General features: G+C 42.5%; 3 protein-coding genes and 1 non-coding gene across 6 annotated transcripts in view; all 4 read right to left on the reverse strand.

The window, feature by feature from the left end:
• Window positions 1–7,068, reverse strand: part of LOC121535956 (sodium-driven chloride bicarbonate exchanger) — a 35,992-nt gene extending 28,924 nt beyond the window's left edge. Inside the window, exons 1-2 of one of the 3 annotated variants that reach the window (XM_041843191.2) lie at window positions 6,582–7,068; window positions 4,565–4,612 (exon numbers count right to left, since the gene is read on the reverse strand). In XM_041843191.2, coding sequence (XP_041699125.2) covers window positions 4,565–4,612; window positions 6,582–6,629 — 96 coding nt within the window. In that variant the 5' untranslated portion in view covers window positions 6,630–7,068. Of the gene's footprint in view, window positions 1–2,949; window positions 3,313–4,564; window positions 4,613–6,581 lie in introns of those variants that run through there. The other 2 variants (XM_041843192.2, XM_041843193.2) reach the window with 2 other exon arrangements.
• A 3,867-nt stretch (window positions 7,069–10,935) lies between these two features.
• Window positions 10,936–14,900, reverse strand: LOC121535957 (T-box brain protein 1-like). The gene is made up of 6 exons (XM_041843194.2): window positions 14,254–14,900; window positions 13,833–13,987; window positions 13,622–13,743; window positions 13,184–13,336; window positions 12,979–13,040; window positions 10,936–12,384 (listed from the first exon to the last, which is right to left on the reverse strand). The coding sequence occupies exons 1-6, from the start codon at window positions 14,784–14,786 to the stop codon at window positions 11,772–11,774; spliced, it is 1,638 nt and encodes a 545-aa protein (XP_041699128.2). The 5' UTR covers window positions 14,787–14,900; the 3' UTR covers window positions 10,936–11,771.
• Window positions 14,901–15,685: 785 nt separating this feature from the next.
• Window positions 15,686–25,490, reverse strand: psmd14 (proteasome 26S subunit, non-ATPase 14; the record flags this gene model as incomplete). The annotated part of the gene is given in 9 exon segments (XM_045225838.1): window positions 15,686–15,853; window positions 15,971–16,033; window positions 19,348–19,473; window positions 19,766–19,840; window positions 19,953–20,060; window positions 24,627–24,777; window positions 25,005–25,075; window positions 25,190–25,309; window positions 25,419–25,490. Coding segments are annotated over 9 exon segments (885 nt in total), but the record flags the coding sequence as incomplete, so codon positions are not given.
• trnat-ugu lies at window positions 20,304–20,379 on the reverse strand. The gene has a single exon. It is a non-coding gene; the product is annotated as a tRNA-Thr (tRNA).
• Window positions 25,491–27,220: the final 1,730 nt, after the last annotated feature.

The raw sequence follows: 27,220 nt of genomic DNA on the forward strand, positions 1-27,220 counted from the left end.
AAAAATTGCCCCCCCTGAGAATTTTTTCAGGAGCCGCCACTGCCTGTTAGTGAGCATTTCTCATTTGCCAAGACAATCTATCCACCTGACAGGTGTGGCATATCAAGAAGCTGATTAAACAGCATGATCATTACACAGGTTCACCTTGTGCTGGGGACAATAAAAGGCCACTCTAAAATGTTCCGTTTTGTCACACAACACAATGCCACAGATGTCTCAAGTTTTGAGGGAGCGTGCAATTGGCATGCTGACTGCAGGAATGTCCACCAGAGCTGTTGCCAGAGAATGTAATATTAATTTCTCTACCATAAGATGACTTTTTACAGAATTTGGCAGTACGTCCAACCGGCCTCACATCCGCAGACCACGTTTAACCACACCAGCCCAGCACCTCCACATCCGGCTTCTTCACCTGTGGGATCGTCTGAGGTGGGGTGGTGGGGGGTGCTGAGGAGTATTTCTGTCTGTAATAAAGCCCTTTTGTGGGGAAAAACTCATTCTAATTGGCTGGGCCTGGCTCCCCAGTGGGTGGGCCTGGCTGCTAAGTGGGTGGGCCTATCCCTTCCCAGGCCCACCCATGGCTGCACCCCAGCCTAGTCATGTGAAACGCATAGATTAGGGCCTAATGAATATATTTGTATTGACCATTTTCCTTATATGTAAACTCGAACTTGAAATTGTTGCTTGTTGCGTTAATATTTTTGAACCTGAGTGAGCACACACACGCATGCAAACAGGCACAGTTGCACCAACAAAGACACACACACATACAGTACACACACAGTACACACACACACACACATACCAGCTGGGCCCTGTGTGTAGTGATAGCACCTGCATTCCCCTCACATGCTAGGTCAGGTCCTACACCTTGGACAGTACGAACCGTAGCAATCTCTTCATGTCCAATTTTGTGATAACGACATGTTCTCATCAAACAGACAGATGGTCAGATGGCTTTCAACAAAGAGCATGGCGTGTAGAGGTCTCTCAACTAGCGACTGATGTGTTCTGAAATAAACTGCACCCAACACTTCCACTGTCCTCAAAATGACTGTCAGCTTCAAATGACTTCCTTTCTCATCTTTCACTCCCACACACGCTGTTGGACGTCATTCCTTTCTTCGAGAACCACTCTAGAACCTTGCTTGAGATTTCCTTTTCCCTGAGCATTTATTTTTGAATGACCGTATTCAAGGAGATGATGATTTTCAGCACAGGAAATACATTGTTTTTCTTGAGTTCGAACAAGAACTAGTCTGATAATGCACTAACTGTAACCAGTTGAATCAGAAGTGTTAATGCAGGGCTGGAACAAAAGCCTCCTAAGACAATGTCTGCAACCCTAGGGCCAGGATTGCTGATCCCAGTTGTGAACAAAGTCTTTGTTTAAATTGTAAACCACCTACAAATCAAAATGACATCCTGGGACTTCAGGTTGACCTCTGGCAGAGAGAACATTATGATTGCCTGCTGCACTAGAGGAGGTTGTCTGCTGATGTTATCTTTCAGGGGGAACTATTATGGAAATCATTAAGAAACAATAAACACAGAGGATGTCTCGTAATGTTGACCGAAAGGTGTGCCTGGGTTATGTACCCATATCTTTGCCAGTAAAAATCACAGACCCATCTGTTCACACGGGTGTAGGGTGAAGTTGCCCCTCGACGCTGACTTTGGGTCAGCTATGCTTTTTTCCCACTAATGGTTAAGGTTAGGATTGGGGGAGGGGACGCTGATCCTAGATCTGTACCTAGGGGAAACTTCACCCCAGAGCTTTCACACGAGCCGTTTCCAGGAAGCCGTGTAGGTTAGAATACAGCTTTCCAGTACACACACCAGCCTTGTGACCCAATTTCCACATTCCTCATATGTCTCTCAGGGAGTTCTGTGACGTACGGAACCTGCAGGGATGATCAACGTTTACCTTCATATGATATCTAGGCCATGAGATATACATTAAAGAACATCTCTAATTATTATTTTTTACCAACAACACGCCTGAACTGTTAAACCTATAAGGATCAGAAGCACATAGCGTGTGACTTTTCACAAAGCCTCATCTACGGGACAGAGGATTACTGACTGTAGATCAGTCTAATGTGAATGAGAGTACTGTACATGTGTTTCAAGCCAGGGGGATTCTATATAGCTACAGCTAGCGGATTAGCATGGGCGGAGCCTCCTACACCAGAGCCACCTGATTGGATAAGGGCAGATGTCGTTACAGGTCTGATCCCTACAGATGGCCGTGGTTACCGTGGCAATGGCAGTGTGCTCAGCATCAGCATCACAGCAGAGCTTCTCGACGCCATACCTCTCTATCACAGGCTTCCTATTCACTTAATGTGACATCAACACAGTTTAATCCAAAACCTAAAAGACATTAACAAACAGCATTGCTTCTAAAGTAGCCATAAACGGACAAAAGGCAGAGACAAACACAAAAACTTTAGGTCATTTGTTTTCCTCTGGCTGCTCTCAAAGATCAATCGGGTTCATGACAGTGGGTATAATCTCTAGCTCGATCTCCCCCCACTCGCAAAATGAGAGTGCTTGAGTCCCATCTGTCAGTAGGTCCTCAGGACCTTTTCCTACGCAGGGAGACCAACAGCACAGCTAGCCTCTACTGCAGAACAACAGCATTGATCAGGCATTGCATTAACCAACACTATCCATCAACAATGTTGTACATTGTTTTTGTTACTGTCGAGACATTATGACGTGAATGTGTGCATGATAAATCTGTAGTGGTATATTTTCATAACCCCAAGATATGAGCTAAAACTCCAATCAGGATATATTCTTACATGAACACAAACAATGTTGTGACGCAACAACCAATAGTTTAGGCCACCTCAACATCACCAGCATTCCCATCCCATTCTTTGTGCCACCCCCTCTGTGCCAATCTCCCTCAGGTGGCACAGGCTAAACCCAGAGGCATACCTGGCAGTTAAATCCATTGGAGTTGGGGTCCAAGCTACTCGATAACATGGTGCGTCAGTGTGGGCAAGGATGCCCGAGATTTCCCCTTGGTTTTACAGTGGTCGAGAGACCGCAAGATGGACGCTCAGAATCCAAGCCCCGGACAGAATCTGTGTTTGTCGGCTGGAGGTATTGGCAGTAAGCTGGAGCCAGGCTCTTCTCACCGGTTCCTCTTCCCCATGCCAGCCAGCCTCCTCCTGACAGTAGCTTCGCAACATGAACAAGCGCTCGGACTGCCCAGCTCTGATCCAGACGGCCACCGATGTTTTCTGACAAGCATCCGTCCACCAATCCCCAGTGAGATTAGCGAGCTGCTGACATCACCGATGTTGTTGTGGCCCTCTTATCTAAGAGAGGCTTGTAGCTAAGTCACGGTAAGCAAAACACACACACACACCCTTCTTCTGTGGGGTTTCGAAGAGAAAAACCCTAGGACTTCTCACCACTGCACCTGCCACATCGGATCCATCCCACCTCCACAGGGACATTCTATGAGGCGGTTCTACTCTGCAGTCATCCTCTGTGTGGGTGTGTGTGTGTGTGTGTGTGTGTGTGTGTGTGTGTGTGTGTGTGTGTGTGTGTGTGTGTCCTGCCTATGACACTACTGTACTCTGTCTGTGCTGCATCGTCAGCGGAACACTGTGGCAGAAACATGCTGCACTGGAAATGGATCCGGCGCTTCAAGCGATTCTGCTGCTACACTACTTAATGGCATACATTCTCATTGGTAGTAGTACTGGATCAATAACAATTTAGGCATGGATGATAAATATGATTGTTGGGGAAAATATCAGAAATGTGAAGAAAAAGCACTAGCATCTCTCTTAGCTGTGTTCCCCCCCCCCTCCCTCCCTCCCTCCCCCCCTCTCTCCCTCCCCCTCTCTCTCTTCCTCCCTCTCTCTCTTCCTCTTGCTCCATCTATCTGCTATAATTAAACATCCAAAGGCCCACAGCCGGTCTAGGCTCTCAGCTCGCTACAGACAGAGATGTCGCACTCAGAGATGTCGCACTCAGACAGAGATGTCGCACTGATCCAAGAACATTATGTCCTAGAGAACAGGCCTAGCTCTGCCTTCTATACTCACTCTACTCTGCAGACCTTCCCCGTCTGTTCACACTGGATCCACTCCAGCCAGAGGACCAGCCAGGCTCACTGTGCCCAGCATTACGACTCAACACTCGGACCCATCTTTAGAACATCACACACTCACCATCTCCTGTCTCCAGCCCATACTCCCAACACCCTATCTCTACCCAATATATGCCAACATATATATTTCTGATGTGGAATCGGTGCGCTTGACTCAAGTTTTTGCTGAAGTCTCCCATTGATGTCAATGAATGATTTCTGTGAAAGTCTTGGTTGGGAGTTCAACTCTGACTCAGGTCTTTGGAAGCTTGCCAGATGGATTTTCAGTGATATTTATAACCAAGACGGTTTGAAATGGATACCTGCATATTTGCTGCATGAAATGGCTTATCTATAGTTGAAATCAAAAGGACTCATGTATCATTGAGCAAAAGTAATAGGACTTATTCTGCATGCTTGGATTGGTATGAAAGCAGAAGTACTCACCACATTCTTGTCTCCTTGAGGTATCTGAGGGCTCTGAGGGCTTGGTTCCTGTAAATAACAAGGTCAAAGCATAACATCAATCCACAGAACATTGTTTACATGCATCATCTAGTCTTGCTTAGTTATGCATCTTCATACTGGAAGTCATTGACTCCTATGCAATCACTGCCGGTCCCCACATTTCTAATGTAAGTTACATTACATTTTTGTTTGTCATACACTGAGAATTTCAACAGAATACTCACTCATACTATCACCTCACATACCCACACACAACCCTTAGCAACTATGACAACGCATTGGGATTCAGGACACGCGACAGCTAGGCAGCCATGAGTTACAATGACAGGGCATTGCACTGCATTGTGAGTCAGTGAGCAAAGGCATCCCATGTTATAGTCAACCTGTGGTTAGTCCACAGCCCTGGTTGAGTAGGCTCACATGAATGCCTGTTTTATCAGTGTCATTTATCAATGTCATGTTTCTTTAAAAATAATGACCTATTCATAAAAGGAAACAATGTTTTCAACAGTTGAACCGAAGTAATATTTCTCCTCTCCCTGGCTTTGAGGCGAGAATCCAGCACGGCAGCCATTTGTCAACATGCCATCACCGGAGTGCTAAACAGGACCTGACCGCAGAAACAGGCACTGTCTTTGGTCACTACTGAGTGTTATCACCTGTTTAATAACATATGGTCTCTTTCCAACATTAGGGTTCATCAATCTTGTCTATGACCGTGGATTGACCATATAAAGAGTATGTCCTATAGGGTGAGCGAAAGATCCCTCTGGCTCTTATTGATGAGTGGTGTCTGTCTGTGGCTTGCCTTAATAATATGCCTATAGATCCTAATGGGTCCAATCAGATATCAGATGAGCCAATGTCTACTAGTAAACTATCATAACAGCATGGGCCGTGAATTTACAGCCGTCCACAATTATAGGACCTGGCTGTGTCCCAAAGCTCTTAAATTGATTATTTTCCTTATTTCCTTTGCATCATAACCAGTGATTGACGGACAGACTGAATAGGACTTCACCATAGTGCTTCTACCTATGAAGTATTTGGTGATCAGTGGTGATGTTCCCTATAAGGGAAAGGAGAGGTGACATTGTTAGGATGTGTCCGACTCTGAGTCATGATGAACGTTCACAAGATGACAGACATTCTAATCAGCTACTCCGCTGTAAGGTAATCCTGCAGGGGACCAATTGAACTGGAACCACAGTAGGCACAGGAGTTTGGTGGCGCCTTAATTAGGGAGGACGGGCTCGTGGTAATGACTGGAGCGGAATAGGTGGAATGGTATCAAACAGATCAAATACATGGTTTGATGCCATTCCATTTGCGCCATTCCAGACATTATTATGAACCGTCCTCCCCTCAGCAACCATTGACAGTAGGTGCATGCCACAGACACAGACATCAATTGCAGACTCAACAAGACATGGGCCTACATGATCATTTATCAATAACAAAATGTGTCAGCTGTGGCATTAGAGGAGAAATTAGTGGATAAGAAGAAAATTAGGCATTAGTAATAGGTATACGACCATATCTTTCTAAATCAGGTTAATTCTATAGGTATTTGATGTAGTAGGCTATGCAATAAAAAAAAATAGCCCAGTTTTGATGACAATATTAATGTAGGTCTATTGGTCCAGGACATAAAAAAAGGTCCAGGATGGTCCAGAATGAAGAAATCATCACATACCTTATGATGTCTCGATATTTGGGATTAAACCGTTGGCAAACCGGTCTATAAAACTAGGTTATAGCCTACTTACCTATATTAGGCCTACTACAGTTTTGTCATTTTCAAATGCTATAAAATAACCGATGTAATAACATACATAGACTATCTATGATTTATATCAAATGTATTTTACACATAGGCTGTTCTACGGTGGTGTTCGATCCCCATATCAAGACATTCTCAACCAATGCTATGAAATACATTTTCAATGAGGACACAATGGTTGCCTATTGTAGGTAGCCTATGGGACATCCTTACCAAGGGTAGTAGCGGCTCCATTTGTGCTCCTTGGTCCGTTATGTCCATATTTTCCTTGCCTCGCGTTCTCTGTAGACTTGATACGCTCCTGTTGTCTTCTTCTGTCTAGTGTTGCCGGGCTATATCAAGGTGAATCTTTACATAAACCGTGCCGATTTTCTCAAATTAAGGTAAGCATCCTGCTCGTCCTGTCCTACATAATTTAGGCATTGGGTAGCGATTTCCCATTCACGCGCTCAAGCTTGGAGAGTGCAATTTGCGCTCCATGACGAGGTGGAGCAAACGTGAGGCAATGAAGCGCAGCACGACATTGATTTTATCTACATTGGCGCGCGTTGCCCCAAGATTGCACCTATTCTTAAAAATAATCCACAGAATATTGAAGCTCAGGATAAAACAGAGGTAGACTCGAGTTCATTTGGGACAATATTTAATTCGGTATTAGGTAGGCTATTATACGCTACCAAGGCCCTATTGTAATACAAATTAACCACACACAAAATCACGTAGGCTACTATATTTTAATGTTGCCTATTCTGGTTCTGTTCCCTTTGTGGTTAACAAAGGATCCTAGGATTGCTGTCTGACCCATGAATTCAGCCTATACAGCAATTAATTTGCTCTATTGCAATCGATGAGGGAAAATTGGGACCGTAATCAAATGGCCTACTTCACCAATTCTAAAATACACGCAGATAACCATGAACCCTTTCTATCATGGCCAACATATGTGCGCAGTGCGAAGGGATATACAGCACATTGATTCATTCAACCATTTATGAAGTCGTTGACTGAAATCGGGCGGCAGGTAGCTTAGTGGGTAAGAGCGTTGTGCCAATAACCGAAAGGTCGCTGGTTCTAATCCCCGAGCCGACTAGGTGAAAAATCTGTCGGTGCCCTTAAGCAAGGCACTTAACCCTAATTGCTCATGTAAATCGCTCTGGATAAAATGACAAAACGACAAAAAAATAAAAATTATTTGAATAAAACGTTACATTGGCGCCACCTAGCGTTCAATGGGATGATGTGTCATATCAAACAGCAATTTGATTAATACTTCGGCGGAATTTTCAGTAGCCAGCTCATTTTCTTCCAAATTCAATGATCAACATTAATCAAGCAGGAATATATTACAAATACAAAAAAACGATCAATAGAAAAACCAAACGTCTCCAATCACATCGAGATATTAGATTTAAATGAATGTCCATTAAAACCAATGAATACCCGTTTCAAGTCAATTATATTTCTATGGTACAACTCAAGATAAAGCTGTTGATCGATTGATATAATTTATTGGCTAATTAAAAGCAGTAGGCTTCTCCAGCCGGAGACAACATTACATACATAAAACATGATCCAGGATGAAAACACAATAAAACCTGGTGGTTTATTTCCATTGTGGTCCTCATTTTTCAGCAAGATGACAGGTGGTAAAGACCAACACTTCACATGCACTCAATGCAGTTAAAAACAACAACTTACAGCAAACCATTTACAACAACAACATCTACAGCACAGAGGTGCCCGTTTACGAGTCACCTCGTGAGAGAATACCCCTTATCAAACCGCCATGGTATTTCTCAAATGTTTTTTTGTTTTGTTTTTGTGACACCTTAAAGCTATTCTCTGATGAAGTTCTCAGGTAGCTTGGTAAACTGTTCCACAGAACTGCAGCAGAATACACATTCGTTTTTCCCAATGGAGCGCTTAAATCTGCAGGGAACAAGGTTGGTAGAGCTCCCTCTGTGGAGTACTGATGGGTGTCATTTATATGCCTGAAATAATTACACAGATTCAGACTTTAATGTCCTCAAGAGGAAATTCCATTTTACAGCAGTCATAGTTCAAATGACAAGATCACATATTAAAATGTGAAACATAACAGAAAAAAGCAACGGATATTTACAGAATATTTACAAAAAGTCAGCAGGATAGTGCAAAGGTCTTAACATGTCTGAGTAAGGCTGGGCCTGTATTTGCATGTCAAAGTGCTTAAAGTGCATATTAGTCCAACCCCAGATATTTGGAGACAGAGTTATGGACAATTTTGTGGGTAAACCCCAACTTAATCTGGGTGACTTGTTTCTACCTTGAGACATTTCAGTTCATCAAAGTGAGAGGGTTCAAGGTTTGTACAAGGTGGAAGCTTCAGATCTGATCTAATCTTATTCTGAGAGGTCTGATGCTTATGCTTGATACCCTGGGGGGACCGCTGTGCCAAGAGGCACAAGCATAATCACAATGACACTGCACAGGGGCCCCTGCCAGTGTTTGTACCGTTTTCCTATCCAGAAATCTAGATTTCCTGATTCAAATGAATGTGTGCACTCATTAATTTAAATTCAAGATAGCAGACAGTGAAGGGGACACTAACACATTTTTGACATGGATAAATTATAGAATGTCAACAAAAGGTGAATGAAGAACACCTTTGAAGGGGACTTGATGTCCATATCTTGTCTCCTTCCAGCACTATGAACTGCTCTTGGTCCAAAGATGAGTATTTATACATTTACATTTCAGCAGATGCTCTGCTACATACATTTTCATATTGGTCCCCAATGGGAATCGAACCCATAACCCTGGCGTTGCAAGCGCCATGCTCTACCAACTGAGCCACACTTGACATACTGTGTATATGAAGATGTCTGAACACCTGAAACCATGACCTGGTAAGAAACACAAAATTAGGATATGCAATTAAAGATGATTACAAAAAAGTTTTGTTTTTTGTATAGGCAATTAAACAGTATAATTGTAGCCTAAACCAGTCAAGTTACAATTCTCACCTGACATCTTCACCACAGGCTGAGCAGTGGATGGTAGATTGATGTATCCAATGGGCCTCTCCAGTGGCCTTGCTTCAGGAAGTCAGTCAGGTGGCTGGTCTTGGAGAAGGGCTGCTCTGGTGGCAATGGGCCTATGGAGAATACATAGCAAATCTTTATACGTCCCTTTTAGCTTTTTTGGAGCCTTGTTTGACAGCATACCATTACATTTTTGGAAACTCACCCCTTTTTGATTAGGTTAAAGAGCAACTGAATGCTCAGATTCCGAATTGGTTTCTCTGTTGCTCATTAAGAAAAACGAGATTTCAGTCTTGGGGGTGTGGTTCGATGTGGCAGTTAATGATAGTTGTCCCCCATGAGACACCATAGGAACAAAGCCAATACTTCATCAAAGTAGTGAGAATAAAAAATAAATAAAAATCGGTAATTAATTTTGACGTTTTTGCAGGTTTTAGTCGCTCAATTTTACATCTAGCTAAGGTGTTTGGTGCAGTATTTCTCAAGTTTAAAAAAAAGCCTAATGTGTTGTCTTATGTAAACAAAATCACTGATGATATGTCAGGACTGATGGTCTGTTTACGTTTCTACCGTTGTGGCTAGATTGAGTAGGCCTACTACAGCTCCATCTAGTGGTCGCGTCCGGGGACAACAGTGGTTGACAATTGGAGCTTTGTAGCTAAGCCTAACCCTTTTCCTAACCTTAACCTCATTCTCCTAGCCTGTTATGATAATTCTAACCTGCCACGTTAATTATCCTAACCTGCTATGTAAACAGTCCCTGGTTTGGGATTGGGCCCATGACTACTTTCTGTTAATCTCTCATGGAAAGACTACTGGTGCTCAAGACAACTCAGAAACATATAATTTGGCCGAGTTTCCCACTTGGAAAGTATCAGAATCAACCAATAGGAAGCTCTATGCAAATAACTTAAGTTATTTTAACTTGGAGGTTCAGCTTCCGAAATATGTAAACACAGATGAGCAAATTGCTCAAGATTTTTGTTCTGGGTTAACCGAGATTAACTTTCTGCAAATACCTAAATGAAGGTTAAAGTAACTGTCCAGTGAAAATGTCACTTTTAAAAAGTTCATTTTCTGTTAGCTCATACTCAAATAATGCTGTTGACTCGTCCTATACTCGTATTTGATGCCAAAGCATAAATTAGAGAAAAACACTTCAAAAACCCCACCTCAAACAGATGGTCTCAAAAATGCTTACTATTTCCTCATATAATGTGACGTCAGGTTGGCTCATTGGCTGAGTTGGCCAATCAGCAGTTAACTTGTCATTAATATTTTTAATGACCTGTATACACCCACACTGGTAGCCTATATGCCCACACCATTGTGTTATTGGGGTACGCACAAACCATTCAAACACCGAAAAGCTGCTTTTTAACATACTTAATTACCATTTTTTGGAAGGAAAAGTATTTCACTCATATTGTAAGTTATAGGTCATATTTCACAGAAATCTGGAAACACTGGACAGTTACTTTAACACTAAAATATGTTGGGGGTTTTCCCTGAAGAAAACTTGCCAAATGAACGTATACGTTTTATTTGACAAATGTAAAATACATATATGTTGAATCAGCTATGCGAGTACAACAATACACACATTAAACATTATCGAGGATTAAAAAACAAGTTCAGATTATTTATATCCATTGTGGTCCAATATGAATATCTTTCATCTTCATTTTGCGCCATTGTTCATGCACCTGCAAGTAAAGCAGCAACAGCACTAATAGACCATCATGCCAGGTGTAATCACGTTAAGAGAAAAGGAATTGCAACTTTTCCATCTGCTTTTTATCGAATTTCTATTTTTATTTAATTTTTAGATAATTAATTAGTAGTATACATCGTTTCAAAGGCTACAACAAATTCCCTCTTCACCTTTTTACGTTGGGCATTGATTTATTAATAAGTCCTTTGTGTTTTGAAGCATTAGGCAACTTACTTTTAGTACAGTTGTTATAACTCAGAACCTTGCTTTTTGCACTAGTAAAGACATTGTGGATCCTATATAGCCTACTAAAGCCAGCCCAATAAAACATAATGTTTATGAAACTCAATGCAGGCTAAGACATGAACACTTTCCAAAAATATATTCAACAAATCAAAATCTATCAATCAAATCAGTCAAATTAGAAAACAGGATTCCATTAAAACATCTACAGTAGGCCTACAGCTAATGTTAAATAGATACATTATAGCTTAAATATATTATTTTGTCGTTAACATTTTAATACTGCAGTCATATCCATAGCCCACTGTAGGCTAATCCAAAAATGCAGTCTAATGAAAAAACGAATTCACGATGTCCAGATGGGTATCTAGACTGCTGTCGTTAGTGTCAATACCCTAGGATGGAATATCTCTTCAATTCAGTTTATGATGTCTCTAGCCAACTAGACTCCGAGATATCTTGTGGTTTTGCGTCTTCAGAGACACCCGTTGGCAAACTCTCCTTTGAAAGTGAGTGGACCTCGTCAAAGTTCGCAGTACCAATAGCGTGTCCGTTAGTCCAGCAGGATAGAGCCGGGCTAGACGCACCGCAATACTGGGGTGAGGTACGCGCAAAATCCGTTGGTTCTGTGTAATAAGTAAGGGCTCTACCCGAACAGTCTGTTGCGGACAGCTGTAGTGCCTTTCCAGCTGCTGCATATGACAGCAAAGTGGCCGTGTTTCCAGTCGCGTCATTTGTGCGGGAGGCATAGTCCAGTCTGTTGTTGGTTGGTGTGACAAACCATCTCGGTGATGCCGCCACCATGTCCTCCTCGCTGGTTTTCGGTGACAGCATGCTGTTGGTTAAGGGGACGTTATAGTCTAGTCCAGACGTAGCCCCTGCGCTAGGGCGGAAACAGGACTTGGCATAAGTGCTGACGAATTGGTGCTGAAGGAAAGAATTAGCAAGTGCATATCTGGCACCCGGGACAAACTGGGCGTAGGTCGAGTCACTCGGTGATGGCGTCAACCGGTCACTATCGTAGCCTGTGTAGATTCTAGAGACATCCAAAACAATCAATTAGGAAATGGGGAAATAATACATATGAGAAAGAAGACTTAAAATAAAACCCTTCCACACGTGTGAAGTAACAATGGCATGCAATTATAAATAAATAAAAAAAGCACTCCGGAGGTCTTACACCATTAAGCCTAATTAATCTCCAATAGTTTCTTACATTAGATTTAAAAAACTACATATTTGAAGAGAATATTGGCAAAAAATCGAACCTGTCTGTCCACAGGAATTCTGACACGTAAACGCATAAATTCCCATTGGAACTAAAACATACGCGTATCCAAATGCGTAATGCATTTCAAGCTCGTTTACGTCAGAATTTAGTCCTTAAATTAAAGCTGGTATTGAAGAAATCATTTAAAAAACAAATGATTGTTTTAGGAGTGACAGTAACGTCACCAATAAATGGGAAAAAGTCGTGCGTAAAGCATAGCTTAATCTCGAAACAAACCATGTTAAATGTGTTCATATTTTAGTCACAATTTGTGATTCGAATAATTCCAATAGAATAATATTTAAATATGTAAGATATTAAAAAATAAAACAATGGCTAGGCTAATATATTTTTACTTACTTGTCATAATTGTCACGAAAACCTTTTGCGAAAGGATTGTGGTCTATTTTCAGCTGTGTTATCTGAAAGAGGAAGAGAAAAACATTAAAAAGGCCTAGCCTAATCTATTGTAAATTTGTGAACCACTTTTACCCCAATATGAAAACATTTAGCCTAGCCCCAATTAAGAAAATGAATCAATATTTAAAGGAACGAATTTCCATACGTCTGTGTTCTGGTATGCTGTGACTGCAACGAATTGCGTCTCGGGGAACGTAAATGATTGTCTGGGTTGACTGGCGTTCTCCGCCCCATCCTCGTGCACCTCGACCACATTAAGACGGGGTTGGTACCTATGGAGGGACTGAACGACAACCATCTGAACAGAGGACATGAAAAACAGGTGTTAATTGGGACATCTGTGACCATAGAGACAAAGCACAACTTGAATATATATATATTCTTTTTTTACACTAAAGACAAAAAAAATAGAATAAATTCTGTATTTTTTCATACAATGTGGTTGATAAATGCATTAAAGAAAACTTTTTGTAAAGAAAATCTCTCAATGCAACGTCTCCAGAATTGAATATAGCATATTTTCAAGACCTCTTTCACATTAAATATTTGGGACTGTACGAAATTAGGACCATATTAAACGTACCTGCCCTGCACTTTCCAATGGTCCTTTATTATTTGCCAACTTCAGTTTTCCAAAAGAAATTTCTTGACGCATCCAGTGCGCGCCGGTGTTCGGAGAGTCTGGATGCATGTAGGCCTTGTTCCCTATAAATTAATTATTGAAGACATTACTCACTTTTTTGTCAGATATCTTACTTGGAGTGAATTGAAGTGGGGAAAGTAAAATCACTTGCCTGCCCCATTTGAGTCAGCTTTGCCGCAAGGTACCCACTGTCCTCCTTGGAACCGCCAGTGATTAGGGTCCGCGAGACTGACGTCAACAAAAATATTGTAATTTGCCGTCGGATCAAGCCCAGCTATATTAAAGCTCAGGAATGGAAACATTCGTCTGGAAGAAGAAAAAAGATTCAGACGAGTCTTATTTCCTTTACAAATTCCAAAAGCCCGCTAAAACTTTTTTTTACTTAGAGAACTAAATTAAATATAATTTGGACTATTGCTGTGGTCATATTTTGTTAATAAACCCCACTCGTTTTCAATAAACACGTCAATCTTACTTCGTCCAAATAATTACGGCAGTTTTCCCACTACGTTGACATTAGCCAACATTATGCAAGGCAAGGGAGGCGAGAAAGGGAACGGGTCAATACTCACCGCCCCTGTTTAGTGATGATCATCTCTGTTTGGTGCCTGTGAAACGTGAGCCACAGGGCCCTATTGCAGAGATAAACTTGCGCTTTACCAAAAACCATCCCGGTTTGCATTGCTGAACTCTTGTGGAAAGCACCTCCTTGGTGGCCATGCCCATATGGCTGCGCGTAAAAGTATCCGGGCGCTGGAAAGCCTTGAGGTGACGTGGTGTTTAAGAGGCTATTATATGAGCCTTGTGTGACCACAGGATGGTGTGCCATGTAGTGACCCGAACTGGTGATGGCGAGGGCCGGGTAGGTGGCTCCGTGCAGTGTCCGGTGTGGGAACATGGTACCAGGCGAGGTAGCAGACGCGGGCTGAGCTTGGCTGGGGCTGGGCTGAGACGAGGAGGGATACCGTCCCTCTGTAGATCCATGGAAGTTATGACGAATGTCACAGACGGTCGCTTGAGCAGAGTGCCTACTGCTTCCCTTGCCGCCGTCACCAAATGAGTCCTCGGAGTCGATAAAGTCGTCTACGTCGGACGGATTTGTCATCCCTGTGGTTTCTTTATTAGAACGTGTTAGGTTCCTCTATTCAGTTCAGCCCCTCACTAGAGGAGAGCATAGGGTGGGTACTGGGTAGCGAGTTCAGACCTGTCTGAGCTGTGGTAGTCGCTATCCATATTATTGGGCGTTGGATGTTGAGAGGCGACGATATTGGAGCTGCGCAAATAGCATCACTACTTTTTGGTTAAGGTTACGCGTATCACATGAAGGGAATATGAACTCGAAATATCATTCTTGCAACGAAACTAATGAAACGTCTACAATTGTTACACTTTGCATTACAGTATAGGGATTTAAGGTTTATAAGTAGCCTATATAAACAGTTATATTTACAACTTATATTTATAACAGTTATATAAATCTCTCTGATCATGTTCGTTTTGCTGGACTGGAACAAAAGACTGCACATTGTATACCTCTAGTACCATGTGGTAGGTAGATTATATATTTAAACATGTTTATAGTTAATGAGAACATTCATATATTTCATTTTTGTATTAGGAAATATTACTAAATCTTGAAAGTGGGCATCACCTCTCATCAAATGGGGATGGTAATTGTAATGTTATTGGAAAACAAGGCTTCAAGGAGTGTCAGAAGAGCCATCAACCATGGCATAACTAATTGAAAAATGACAGCTAGTGACAGCTGGCTGCTAGGCAAGATTCATAGGGTGCGTCGGAAATGGCACCCTATTCACTATATATCTGCACTACCTTTGACCAGGGTCCAGGGAACTACATATGGATTAGTGTGCCATTTCAGACGCAGCCATTCTGTATGTATGGACCAAAACGTTCTCTCAGGCACCCATCTGAGACCAACCAGTCAAACCTCAACATCACCCATGCTGCTGTTCTGTATATTATGGAAACAAGTCCACGGTCCACCTTTCATACACGTTTATTTTTTATAAAACAAAACAAAGAGAGTTAGAATATTAACAGTTAAATGCTTCACTGAAAGACCACAGTATCCAACATGGCAGCTAGGCACTGAACGATGTTGGATGTCATCAGGACGTCGACATGCTCCTCCAGGTGCCTCTTGGGATCCTGGGAGAGGAACACATTGAAGAGGTCAAGGAAGATCATTGCAAAGATTATACATGGGCATTTCTGATGACGATCGCAAAACAGATGTTGTGTTCAGGTTACAGCGAGGACGGTTACCTGCTTTCCGACGTTCTTGATGGCCAGCTGCTCAGGGGTCATCTTATCCTCTTCTTCCACAGCCTGGGGTAGAACACAGGGACATTGATTCTCACTCAGACATTAACATTTAAAGCTGTTCATTACGGCATGCAATGGAAAACATTTTCCAACAGAATACAAAAGTGTGTTAATTTTATTTTATAAACACAAAACATACACATACAGTGCCGTCGGAAAGTGTTCAGACCCCTTGACTTTTTCCACATTTTGTTAGGCTCCAGCCTTATTCTAAAATTGATTATTGTTTTTTTCCCTCATCAATGTACACACAATACCCCATAATGACAAAGCAAAAACAGGTTTGTAGAAATGTTGGTAATTTATCAAATAAAAAAACTGAAATATCACATTTACATAAGTATTCAGACACTTTACTCAGTACTTTGTTGAAGCACCTTTGGTGGCGATTGCAGCTTTGAGTCTTCTTGGGTATGACGCTACAAGCTTGGCACACCTGTATTTGGGGAGCTTCTCCCATTCTTCTCTGAAGATCCTCTCAAGCTCACCTCCCTGACCAAGGCCCTTCTCCCCCGATTTTTCAATTTGGCCGGGCGGCCAGCTCTAGGAAGGGTCTTGGTGGTTTCAAACTTCTTCCATTTAGGAATGATGGAGGCCACTGTGTTCTTGGGGACCTTCAATGCTGCAGACATTTTTTGATACGCTTCCCCAGATCTGTGCCTCGACACAATCCTGTCTCGGAGCTCCACGGACAATTCCTTCAACCTCATGGCTTGGTTTTTGCTCCGACATGCACTGTCAACTGTGGGACCTTCTATAGACAGGTGTGTGCCTTTCCAAATCATGTCCAATCAATTGAATTTACCACAGGTGGACTCCAATCAAGTTGTAAAACATCAAGGATGATCAATGGAAACAGGATGCTCCTGAGCTCAATTTGGAGTCTCATAGCAAAGGGTCTGAATACTTACGTAAATAAGGTATTTCTGTTTTTTATTTTTAATACATTTGCCAAAATTGATAAAAAACTGTTTTTCACTTTGTCATTATGGGGTATTGTGTGTAGAGGATATATAATAATAATAAGCCATTTAGCAGACGCTTTTATCCAAAGCGACTTACAGTCATGCGTGCATAAATGTTTTGTGTATGGGTGGTCCCGGGGATCGAACCCACTACCTTGGCGTTACAAGCGCCGTGCTCTACCAGCTGAGCTACAGAGGACCACGATATATATACAGTGGGGAGAACAAGTATTTGATACACTGCCGATTTTGCAGGTTTTCCTACTTACAAAGCATGTAGAGGTCTGTAATTTTTATCATAGGTCAAAATCCAGAAAATCACATTGTATGATTTTTAAGTAATTAATTTGCATTTTATTGCATGACATAAGTATTTGATACATCAGAAAAGCAGAACTTAATATTTGGTACAGAAACCTTTGTTTGCAATTACAGAGATCATACGTTTCCTGTAGGTCTTGACCAGGTTTGCACACACTACAGCAGGGATTTTGGCCCACTCCTCCATACAGACCTTCTCCAGATCCTTCAGGTTTCGGGGGCTGTCGCTGGGCAATACAGACTTTCAGCTCCCTCCAAAGATTTTCTATTGGGTTCAGGTCTGGAGACTGGCTAGGCCACTCCAGGACTTTGAGATGCTTCTTACGGAGCCACTCCTTAGTTGCCCTGGCTGTGTGTTTCGGGTCGTTGTCATGCTGGAAGACCCAGCCACGACCCATCTTCAATGCTCTTACTGAGGGAAGGAGGTTGTTGGCCAAGATCTCGCGATACATGGCCCCATCCATCCTCCCCTCAATACGGTGCAGTCGTCCTGTCCCCTTTGCAGAAAAGCATCCCCAAAGAATGATGTTTCCATCTCCATGCTTCACGGTTGGGATGCTGTTCTTGGGGTTGTACTCATCCTTCTTCTTCCTCCAAACACGGCGAGTGGAGTTTAGACCAAAAAGCTATATTTTTGTCTCATCAGACCACATGACCTTCTCCCATTCCTCCTCTGGATCATCCAGATGGTCATTGGCAAACTTCAGACGGGCCTGGACATGCGCTGGCTTGAGCAGGGGGACCTTGCGTGCGCTGCAGGATTTTAATCCATGACGGCGTAGTGTGTTACTAATGGTTTTCTTTGAGACTGGTCCCAGCTCTCTTCAGGTCATTGACCAGGTCCTGCCGTGTAGTTCTGGGCTGATCCCTCACCTTCCTCATGATCATTGATGCCCCACGAGGTGAGATCTTGCATGGAGCCCCAGACTGAGGGTGATTGACCGTCATCTTGAACTTCTTCCATTTTCTAATAATTGCGCCAACAGTTGTTGCCTTCTCACCAAGCTGCTTGCCTATTGTCCTGTAGCCCATCCCAGCCTTGTGCAGGTCTACAATTTTATCCCTGATGTCCTTACACAGCTCTCTGGTCTTAGCCATTGTGGAGAGGTTGGAATCTGTTTGATTGAGTGTGTGGACAGGTGTCTTTTATACAGGTAACGAGTTCAAACAGGTGCAGTTAATACAGGTAATGAGTGGAGAACAGGAGGGCTTCTTAAAGAAAAACTAACAGGTCTGTGAGAGCCGGAATTCTTACTGGTTGGTAGGTGATCAAATACTTATGTCATGCAATAAAATGCAAATTAATTACTTAAAAATCATACAATGTGATTTTCTGGATTCAGTCACTCACAGCTGAAGTGTACCTATGATAAAAATTACAGACCTCTACATGCTTTGTAAGTAGGAAAACCTGCAAAATCGGCAGTGTATCAAATACTTGTTCTCCCCACTGTGTGTGTGTGTGTGTGTGTGTATATATATATATATATATATATATATATATATATTTTTTTTAAATACATTTTAGAATAAGGCTGTAATGTAACAAAATGTGGAAAAAGTCAAGGGGTCTAAATACCTTCCGAAGGCACTGTACATCATACTAACATCAGCATCACACCTGCCCAGACCCACTATCACACGCATCACTTTCCACCACATGGTCTGAAACTCCACCATTTTGTTTCTCTCCCTCTTTCAATATTTCAATAATAAATCATTAGATTTTTCCATTGTGTTAATGATGGCGGATTGATTGATTTCCACGTTTTTAGTACACGTTTTTTCAAGATGAGTGATGAGAAGAGAATCGTCCAACCCATCAGGTATTTCACTACACCCCCATACGCAATGCTCATGTTTCTGATTGGACAAGTCCAGGTAGTCCCTCCCTGTTTCAGTCCATTTTCTTCTATTTGAATACTAATGAACACCACCCAGGATAACTCATGCAGTTTGCCCACACAGACCCCTGGTCTCAAATTACTTCCAGGCCCTCCCACTTTCCCTTTCTGATCCCTGCGTGCTCACCTTGTTGTAGTTCTTGGCCAGCTCCAGCATCTCCTTGACAATGTTTTCGTTGAGCTTGCAGTGCTCGCTGTAGTCCTGCAGGGTCAGGCCCTCCATCCAGCTCTTCTTGTGCAGGTTCAACAGCATCTGGGAGGTCAAGGATCAAAAGTCACTCAAGGATCATATGTTAATGTGCACATGTAACCAAGAGAGGATAGGGGCGCCGTGTACGTATGTTATGGCGCACAGAAGATGACATCACCTGCCATTCAGGAGTACATACGGTAGACATATTATAAAATGTCAATCTCAGTGGTGAAATTATAACTCTCATTCAATTATGACAGTCAACAGTCCTTATCTTTTTCTGATATTCTATGCTCCCCTTAAACAGAAGTAATTTTGACATGTATAATAGATTTTCAGAAATGTTTCACACCTTCTGCTCAAGTTCATTTTTCCTGTAGTTGATGGTGATGGAGTAGTAATGCCTGTTCAGTCCGTGGATCAGAGCCTTGGAGGAGGAAAACGGATGATTAAAATAAGAACAGAAACTCTACATTCACTTGCATGTTAAAACACATAGCTGGTCAGAGGTGTAGTGGTCAGCGGCTCCATTGTCTTACCTGGATGGAGGGCTTGTTCAGATGCCCCAGGTTGGAGGTGGTTTGCCTGGGCTCGTGTCCCAGAACCATCATGTTGGCATTGATCAGCCGGAACGCATCGATAACAACCTGCCCAAAATAACAAAAGGAACCATGTGTTATCTCACAGAGAGGAAAGGAACGGTGTCCGTGTCGATTCCATTTAAATTAAATTAAATTCCTAAGAAGACAAATAATCGGAATTCAGATTTTTTATTGCTGAACTTGTATTTAATCCCCCCCCCCAAATATATATATTTACATTTTAGTCATTTAGCAGACGCTCTTATCCAGAGCAACTTACAGTTCGTGAGTGCATAAATTTTTTCATACTGGCCCCCCGTGGGAAACGAACCCACAACCCTGGCGTTACAAGCGCCATGCTCTACCAACTGAGCTACACGGGGCCATACATACATATATATATTTTTTAAGATTGCAAAGTAGGTAGAACACTGTGCTTTGGATCTAAGTCATTAGGGTAACGTTAGTGTGTGAGAATGCCGTGAAAGGGAGAGTAGATGACTGGGGAGGGAGGGAGATTGTGAACATCAGACCAGGGATGGTACCAACTGCTGTAACCAGGCTGTCATTCCAGATGTGTGTAAACGACAGTGAAACCACACCCTGCCTGAGTGCAGTACATGTCCCTAGTCACATCCTATTACTAGGACCTAAGTTGCATCCTTTCAGGTGAGCAGACATTGCATAGTCATAGCAAGGCAAAGATATGCGACCATGCTATGAGAGGCTCTGCCAACTGCGGTTGTGTGTGAGAGCATGACAGGTGAGTAGCTCACGGTTACAGTCATGTTAAAACATTGATGAGGATGATGGGTTTATGGTGGTCCTGACTTATTCATGCGTTGTTTACTAGATGTCACCCTGAGACCTGCATCCATAAATCACTGCGAAATCATTTTACTACAAAGCATAGGAAATTAGTGTGTTAAAATACATTTAGCTGTTTTCTTTCACTGGTCCTGGCTGCGTTAGCCAAAGATTAGGTACTCGACTTTTAATACCTGTGTCGCTCCAAATTAACTCTAGGTTACCGTTTCTTGCATGGAAATGGGTCACACAAAGAAAAGGTGCCGAGCACCGTGAAACGACTGACATTATAGTTATGTTCTATCTATGTGGTTATATTGGCTGCTCATTGAATGGACCATAATGTATTGTGTACAATGAGATTCCGAGTGGCAGACAGAGAGTGAAGAGAGACAGGAAACATGACAGGGAAGCAGGACACTGCAATGTTTTCAGCATGTCAAGAGTAGGCTACATTTTTCACAAGCAAGACTTTGCCGGGAGACACCTGCTAAAAAGGGGTAAAACCTGGTAAAAACACAAATATTTAAAAACGAGGATTAGCACATTTGCCCTGGCATTTGTAGGTTTGTAAAAACGTAATGTATGTACAGTGAGGGAAAAAAGTATTTGATCCCCTGCTGATTTTGTACGTTTGCCCACTGACAAAGAAATGATCAGTCTATAATTTTAATGGTAGGTTTATTTGAACAGTGAGAGACAGAATAACAACAAAAAAATCCAAAAAACGCATGTCAAAAATGTTATAAATTGATTTACATTTTAATGAGGGAAATAAGTATTTGACCCCCCTCTCAATCAGAAAGATTTCTGGCTCCCAGGTGTCTTTTATACAGGTAACAAGCTGAGATTAGTAGCACACTCTTAAAGGGAGTGCTCCTAATCTCAGCTTGTTACCTGTATAAAAGACACCTGTCCACAGAAGCAATCAATCAATCAGATTCCAAACTCTCCACCATGTCCAAGACCAAAGAGCTCTCCAAGGATGTCAGGGACAAGATTGTAGACCTACACAAGGCTGGAATGGGCTACAAGACCATCGCCAAGCAGCTTGGTGAGAAAGTGACAACAGTTGGTGTGATTATTCGCAAATGGAAGAAACACAAAGACCTGTCAATCTCGCTCGGCCTGGGGCTCCATGCAAGATCTCACCTCGTGGAGTTGCAATGATCATGAGAACGGTGAGGAATCAGCCCAGAACTACACGGGAGGATCTTGTCAATGATCTCAAAGCAGCTGGGAAAATAGTTACCAAGAAAACAATTGGTAACACACTACGCAGTGAAGGACTGAAATCCTGCAGCGCCCGCAAGGTCCCCCTGCTCAAGAAAGCACATATACATGCCTGTCTGAAGTTTGCCAATGAACATCTGAATGATTCAGAGGAGAACTGGGTGAAAGTGTTGTGGTCAGATGAGACCAAAATGGAGCTCTTTGGCATCAACTCAACTCGCCTTGTTTGGAGGAGGAGGAATGCTGCCTATGACCCCAAGAACACCATCCCCACCGTCAAACATGGAGGTGTAAACATTATGCTTTGGGGGTGTTTTTCTGCTAAGGGGACAGGACAACTTCACCGCATCAAAGGGACGATGGACGGCGCCATGTACCATCAAATCTTGGGTGAGAACCTCCTTCCCTCAGCCAGGGCATTGAAAATGGGTCGTGGATGGGTATTCCAGCATGACAATGACCCAAAACACACGGCCAAGGCAACAAAGGAGTGGCTCAAGAAGAAGCACATTAAGGTCCTGGAGTGGCCTAGCCAGGCTCCAGACCTTAATACCATAGAAAATCTGTGGAGGGAGCTGAAGGTTCGAGTTGCCAAACGTCAGCCTCGAAACGTTAATGACTTGGAGAGGATCTGCAAAGAGGAGTGGGACAAAATCCCTCCTGAGATGTGTGCAAACCTGGTGGCCAACTACAAGAAATGACTGACCTCTGTGATTGCCAACAAGGGTTTTGCCACCAAGTATTAAGTCATGTTTTGCAGAGGGGTCAAATAGTTATTTCCCTCATTAAAATGCAAATCAATTTATAAAATTTTTGACATGCGTTTTTCTGGATTTTTTTGTTGTTATTCTGTCTCTCAATCTTCAAGTAAACCTACCATTAAAATTATAGACTGATCATTTCTTTGTCAGTGGGCAAACATACAAAATCAGCAGGGGATCAAATACTTTTTTCCCTCACTGTATATATATATATTTTTTATATATATATGCTTTCTCTCTTGCTTGGGCGGCTAAATATTATTACGACTAAAAAGGTTTTAAACCATCCCCTCGGTCATCAACACACTACTCTTAATAGCAATCTTATTAAATATCTTTATGAGATCGCCTATGCTTAGGAACCATTTCTAATGTAAAACATTGGAGAGCTAACTTTCATTTCTAGCGGTGCACTCTCCTCTGAGCGGAGATCACACATTGAGATGGAATTGGCTCTCACATTCACAGACAGCTCTGTGGAGGTGATAATAGACAGCTCCCCGCAGCACAGAGGCAGGAGGAGATGGAGGAAGTGCCATATGGGGCCCGGGAGGGTGGAAAAGAGAAAAACATAACAAGGAAAGGAGTGTGGTGGGGATGGGGGGTGTATGATCAGTTCTGGATGAAGACATCTCAATCCCAGGAGATCTAATAGTAAAAACCTTAGATGGCTACACAGGCAGAACGCTGTTAGCTAAAATCTCGAACGATTTGAGTTTCCACACAATCAATCAATCACTGATTTTATTGTTGGATTGATTGAAGTTTTCACCCACGAGAAAGCCAACCTGTCACACAACTGGCATACAAATTAAATGAGAACACTGCTAAATAAAAAGAGAATGTGCCATCACAATCATGGTGGTTCAGGGATACAAACTGATGAGGGCAAAAAAGGTGAGAAATCTTTTTCGCGCAGAAACACACGAAAAATCAGTGTAAACGCCTGTTCCCATTTTCTATATGTGTGCTGCACAAAAACCTGTCCCTGACAGTCACACCTCTACTCAATACAACACATTGAATTTAGCTTCACACTTTTCACTGTATAATAGAAAAGGCTACTGCAGAAAATAGCTGATTTGCTCATATCCAAAGGCCTACCTGTGATTGGCCAGGAAGAATGTAGTAAGGGACATAAATGCATAATGATCTGCATTTTCATTATGGCAGTAAGGGGAAAACACACTAGGCCTATATGAAACCATCTTTAGCCTACTCTTCAGACAACTTCACACACACAGCCTACACTCACTCTCCTTACCTCCCTCCCTCACACACACACCTTTCTCTCTCACACCTCCCAAATGTTAGGCACCATTATTCATTTGTATCATTAAGAGTATTGGGACGTCACACCTCCAATATACACCGTTGTTGTGCAGCTACCTACCTGTGCTACCATGCTAGGTTTAATAATCAAGCAACCAAGTTTATAAAGTTACTCCCTCGCTTCCTCCAATGCATATAAGTGTTCCAGTAGGTTATTACACACAGTAAGCCGAGCAACACGAAGTTAGCCGAGGCAAGCGGGTGTTAATGTTAGCTGGCCAACTTAGATGCTAACGTAGTCAGCTAGCTAACATTAATAACTGTGTGTAATAATTTGCGCTATTGAAACATACATGCTTCTTATCAACTATAATCACAGCATTATTTTGAAGCCAGGTTGCATTCCAAATTTCCCAGTCAGAACTCCCCCACAGACGTGTGTTTTTTTTTTTTTTTTTTACAGATCTACACAATTCATGTTGATTACCTATTTTGAGATCAAAATGGCGAAAATCGCTGAAAAGTGACACATTTGCATCCCTGTGGTTTTTGGACGTACCTTTCCTTTGACGCTCTGGATGGGATCCACCACCACGGCCACGGCTCTCTCCGACAGGGCCTCGAAACTCTGCTGGGTGTTGATGTCAACGCCTGACAGCCAGCAGCCAAACCCGGGGTGACTGTGGTACCAGCCCACCACCATCTCTGGCCTAGTTGGAAGAGACAGCAATGAGAACCACCTCAATGATTTTTGTTCAACACACTATTACTGCACAGATGTCTTTCTTGTTTTGTTACGAATGACTTTTTTCTGTTTTTATTTGTATCCTGGAGTGTAGAGCACTTGTGTGACTTTGTCCTGGAGAAGCTATGCCAAATCAATAATGGCCTACTAACTAATATTTTGTATATCAGTAAGTTGTCCATATGCATTTACCTGCCAGTCTGCTTAAGCATATCCAACATTTTAGCTTGGAAGACAGGGTCCACAGCCTCCACACTGACACCCTATTGGAGAGAGAAGTGCTATTACGCAAACACTGGCGGAGAAAACATCAAATGCATGAGTTACTCAACATTGTCCTGCAAGGTCTGTTAGGGGACATGGCTTGGAAAACGTACAGTTCCTGACTGCGGCATGGCGAATACGTCAATCACTCGCACAGTGTAGTCATCCACAAACTCGCCCAGCATCAAACCCATGACCTCCATAGGCACACCGGCACGCCCGTGCTTCAGCATCTAAAAGAGATGGAAATACACGGTGAGCCGTTGACGACTGCGATGGACACACATCATGTAACTAGTTGGTATAAATTATAATGGCAACTACTGTTTATTTCCCTCTTACCTTGAGCAGTGCCAGAGAGGAGATGTACACCTGCTCTGCAGTGTCTACGGCAGGGGCGTCTGTAGGTGGGCCCTGGGGGGGTGGAAATAATAGCTTGTAGGCTATAGTTTACTGGCACACAGAGCTGGCTAGGATAACAAAATACAGCTTCACTGCTGTTTATAATATAATAGTCGCAGTCGTCAATATTATTGACAAACTGATTATCATTATTTAAAAGTAGACTCAGCGAAATGACGTTGCCACGAGTGGCACCGCAGATATTGAGATGAGCGAGACGCAAGACTTCGCTCTCACACAGTCTCACACAGTATCTGCGCATGTCCACGGAGAAGTTGAGCCGCGTGCTTCAACGCTCTTAGTTGTTGCGGAAATTGACCCACTATGCTGTTTACTTTCTGCATCTACGTCATATCGTTGAGTTTCCATTTAATATATTTTGTTGACAATAAACACCACCTGCAATTTGACGTTAGCTTAGCCACTAGTCAGTGACATTTCTCTACAAATGTCTTAATACAATGAACGCATTTCAAATATACATTAATTCCACAAAACATTAAGAACACCTTCCCTATTATTGAGTTGCACCCCCTTTTGCTCTCAGAACAGCCTCAATTCGTCAGGGTATGGACTCTACAAAGTGTCAATAGCTTTCCACAGGGATGCTGGCCCATGTAGACTCCAATGCTTCCCACAGTTGTGTCAAGCGCTGGATGTCCTTTGGGTGGTGGACCATTCTTGATACACAGGAAACTGTTGGGCGTGAAAAACCCAGCAGCGTTGCGGTTCTTGACACTCAAACCGGTGCGCCTGGCACCTACTACCATACCCCGTTCGGAGGCACTTAAATATTTTGTCTTGCCCATTCACCCTCTGAATGGCACACATACACAATCCATGTCTCAATTGTCTCAAGGCTTAAAAATCCTTCTTTAACCTGTCTCCACCCCTTCATCTACACTGATTGAAGTGGATTTAACAAGTCACATCAATAAGGGATCATAGCTTTCACCTGGTCAGTCTATGTCATGGAAAGAGCAGGTGTTCCTAATGTTTTGTACACCCAGTGTATGTTCAATACCCTGAAAGGTAGCTTAGTGGTTAAGAGCGTAGAGCCAGTAACCGAAAGGTCGCTGGTTCTAATCCCCGAGCCGACTAGGTGAAAAATCTGTCGATGTGCCCTTGAGCAAGGCACTTAACCCTAACTGCTCCTGTAAGTCGATCTGGATAAGAGCGTCTGCTAAATGACAAAAAAAATAAGTAATATTGTAATTTGGTCATCTGAAGCCCTGCATGTCAGAGAGGAAGAGGTTGAAAGAAGACCCCCTTCTTTTTAACACCTCTGTATGGTGCCAAGGCAGCCAGTTACTGGAGGTGTTAATTGGCTAATTCAATGCCAGTCAGGAGCAAGCTCCTCATTGGCCTCGCCTGGCAAGGCCGCTACGAACACAACAAAGTGGGCTCTTTTCATTTCTCACCAAAGAGCGCCCCGGGCCCTTTTGATTGGGCAGGGCTACACTACTCTAAAAACATGTTCCAACAAAGCATGCTTGATAATGGCGCAAGGGGGACCCTGCAGTGGTTAGGCAGCCTTAACAATCATTATTTTTGATTAGGCTACTTAGAATTTGTAAATACATATTTATAATACATAGTATGGAGAGAGATAAAAAATAAAATAAAAAATGTATGCACTCACTAACTGTAAGTTTCTCTGGATAAGAGTGTCTGCTAAATGACTAAAACTGTAAAATATTGAACAGAATGCCTTGACAATCTATTCTCACTATCCATTTCAC

Source organism: Coregonus clupeaformis, chromosome 16, assembly GCF_020615455.1.
Source record: "Coregonus clupeaformis isolate EN_2021a chromosome 16, ASM2061545v1, whole genome shotgun sequence".
Taxonomy (NCBI): Eukaryota; Metazoa; Chordata; class Actinopteri; order Salmoniformes; family Salmonidae; genus Coregonus; species Coregonus clupeaformis.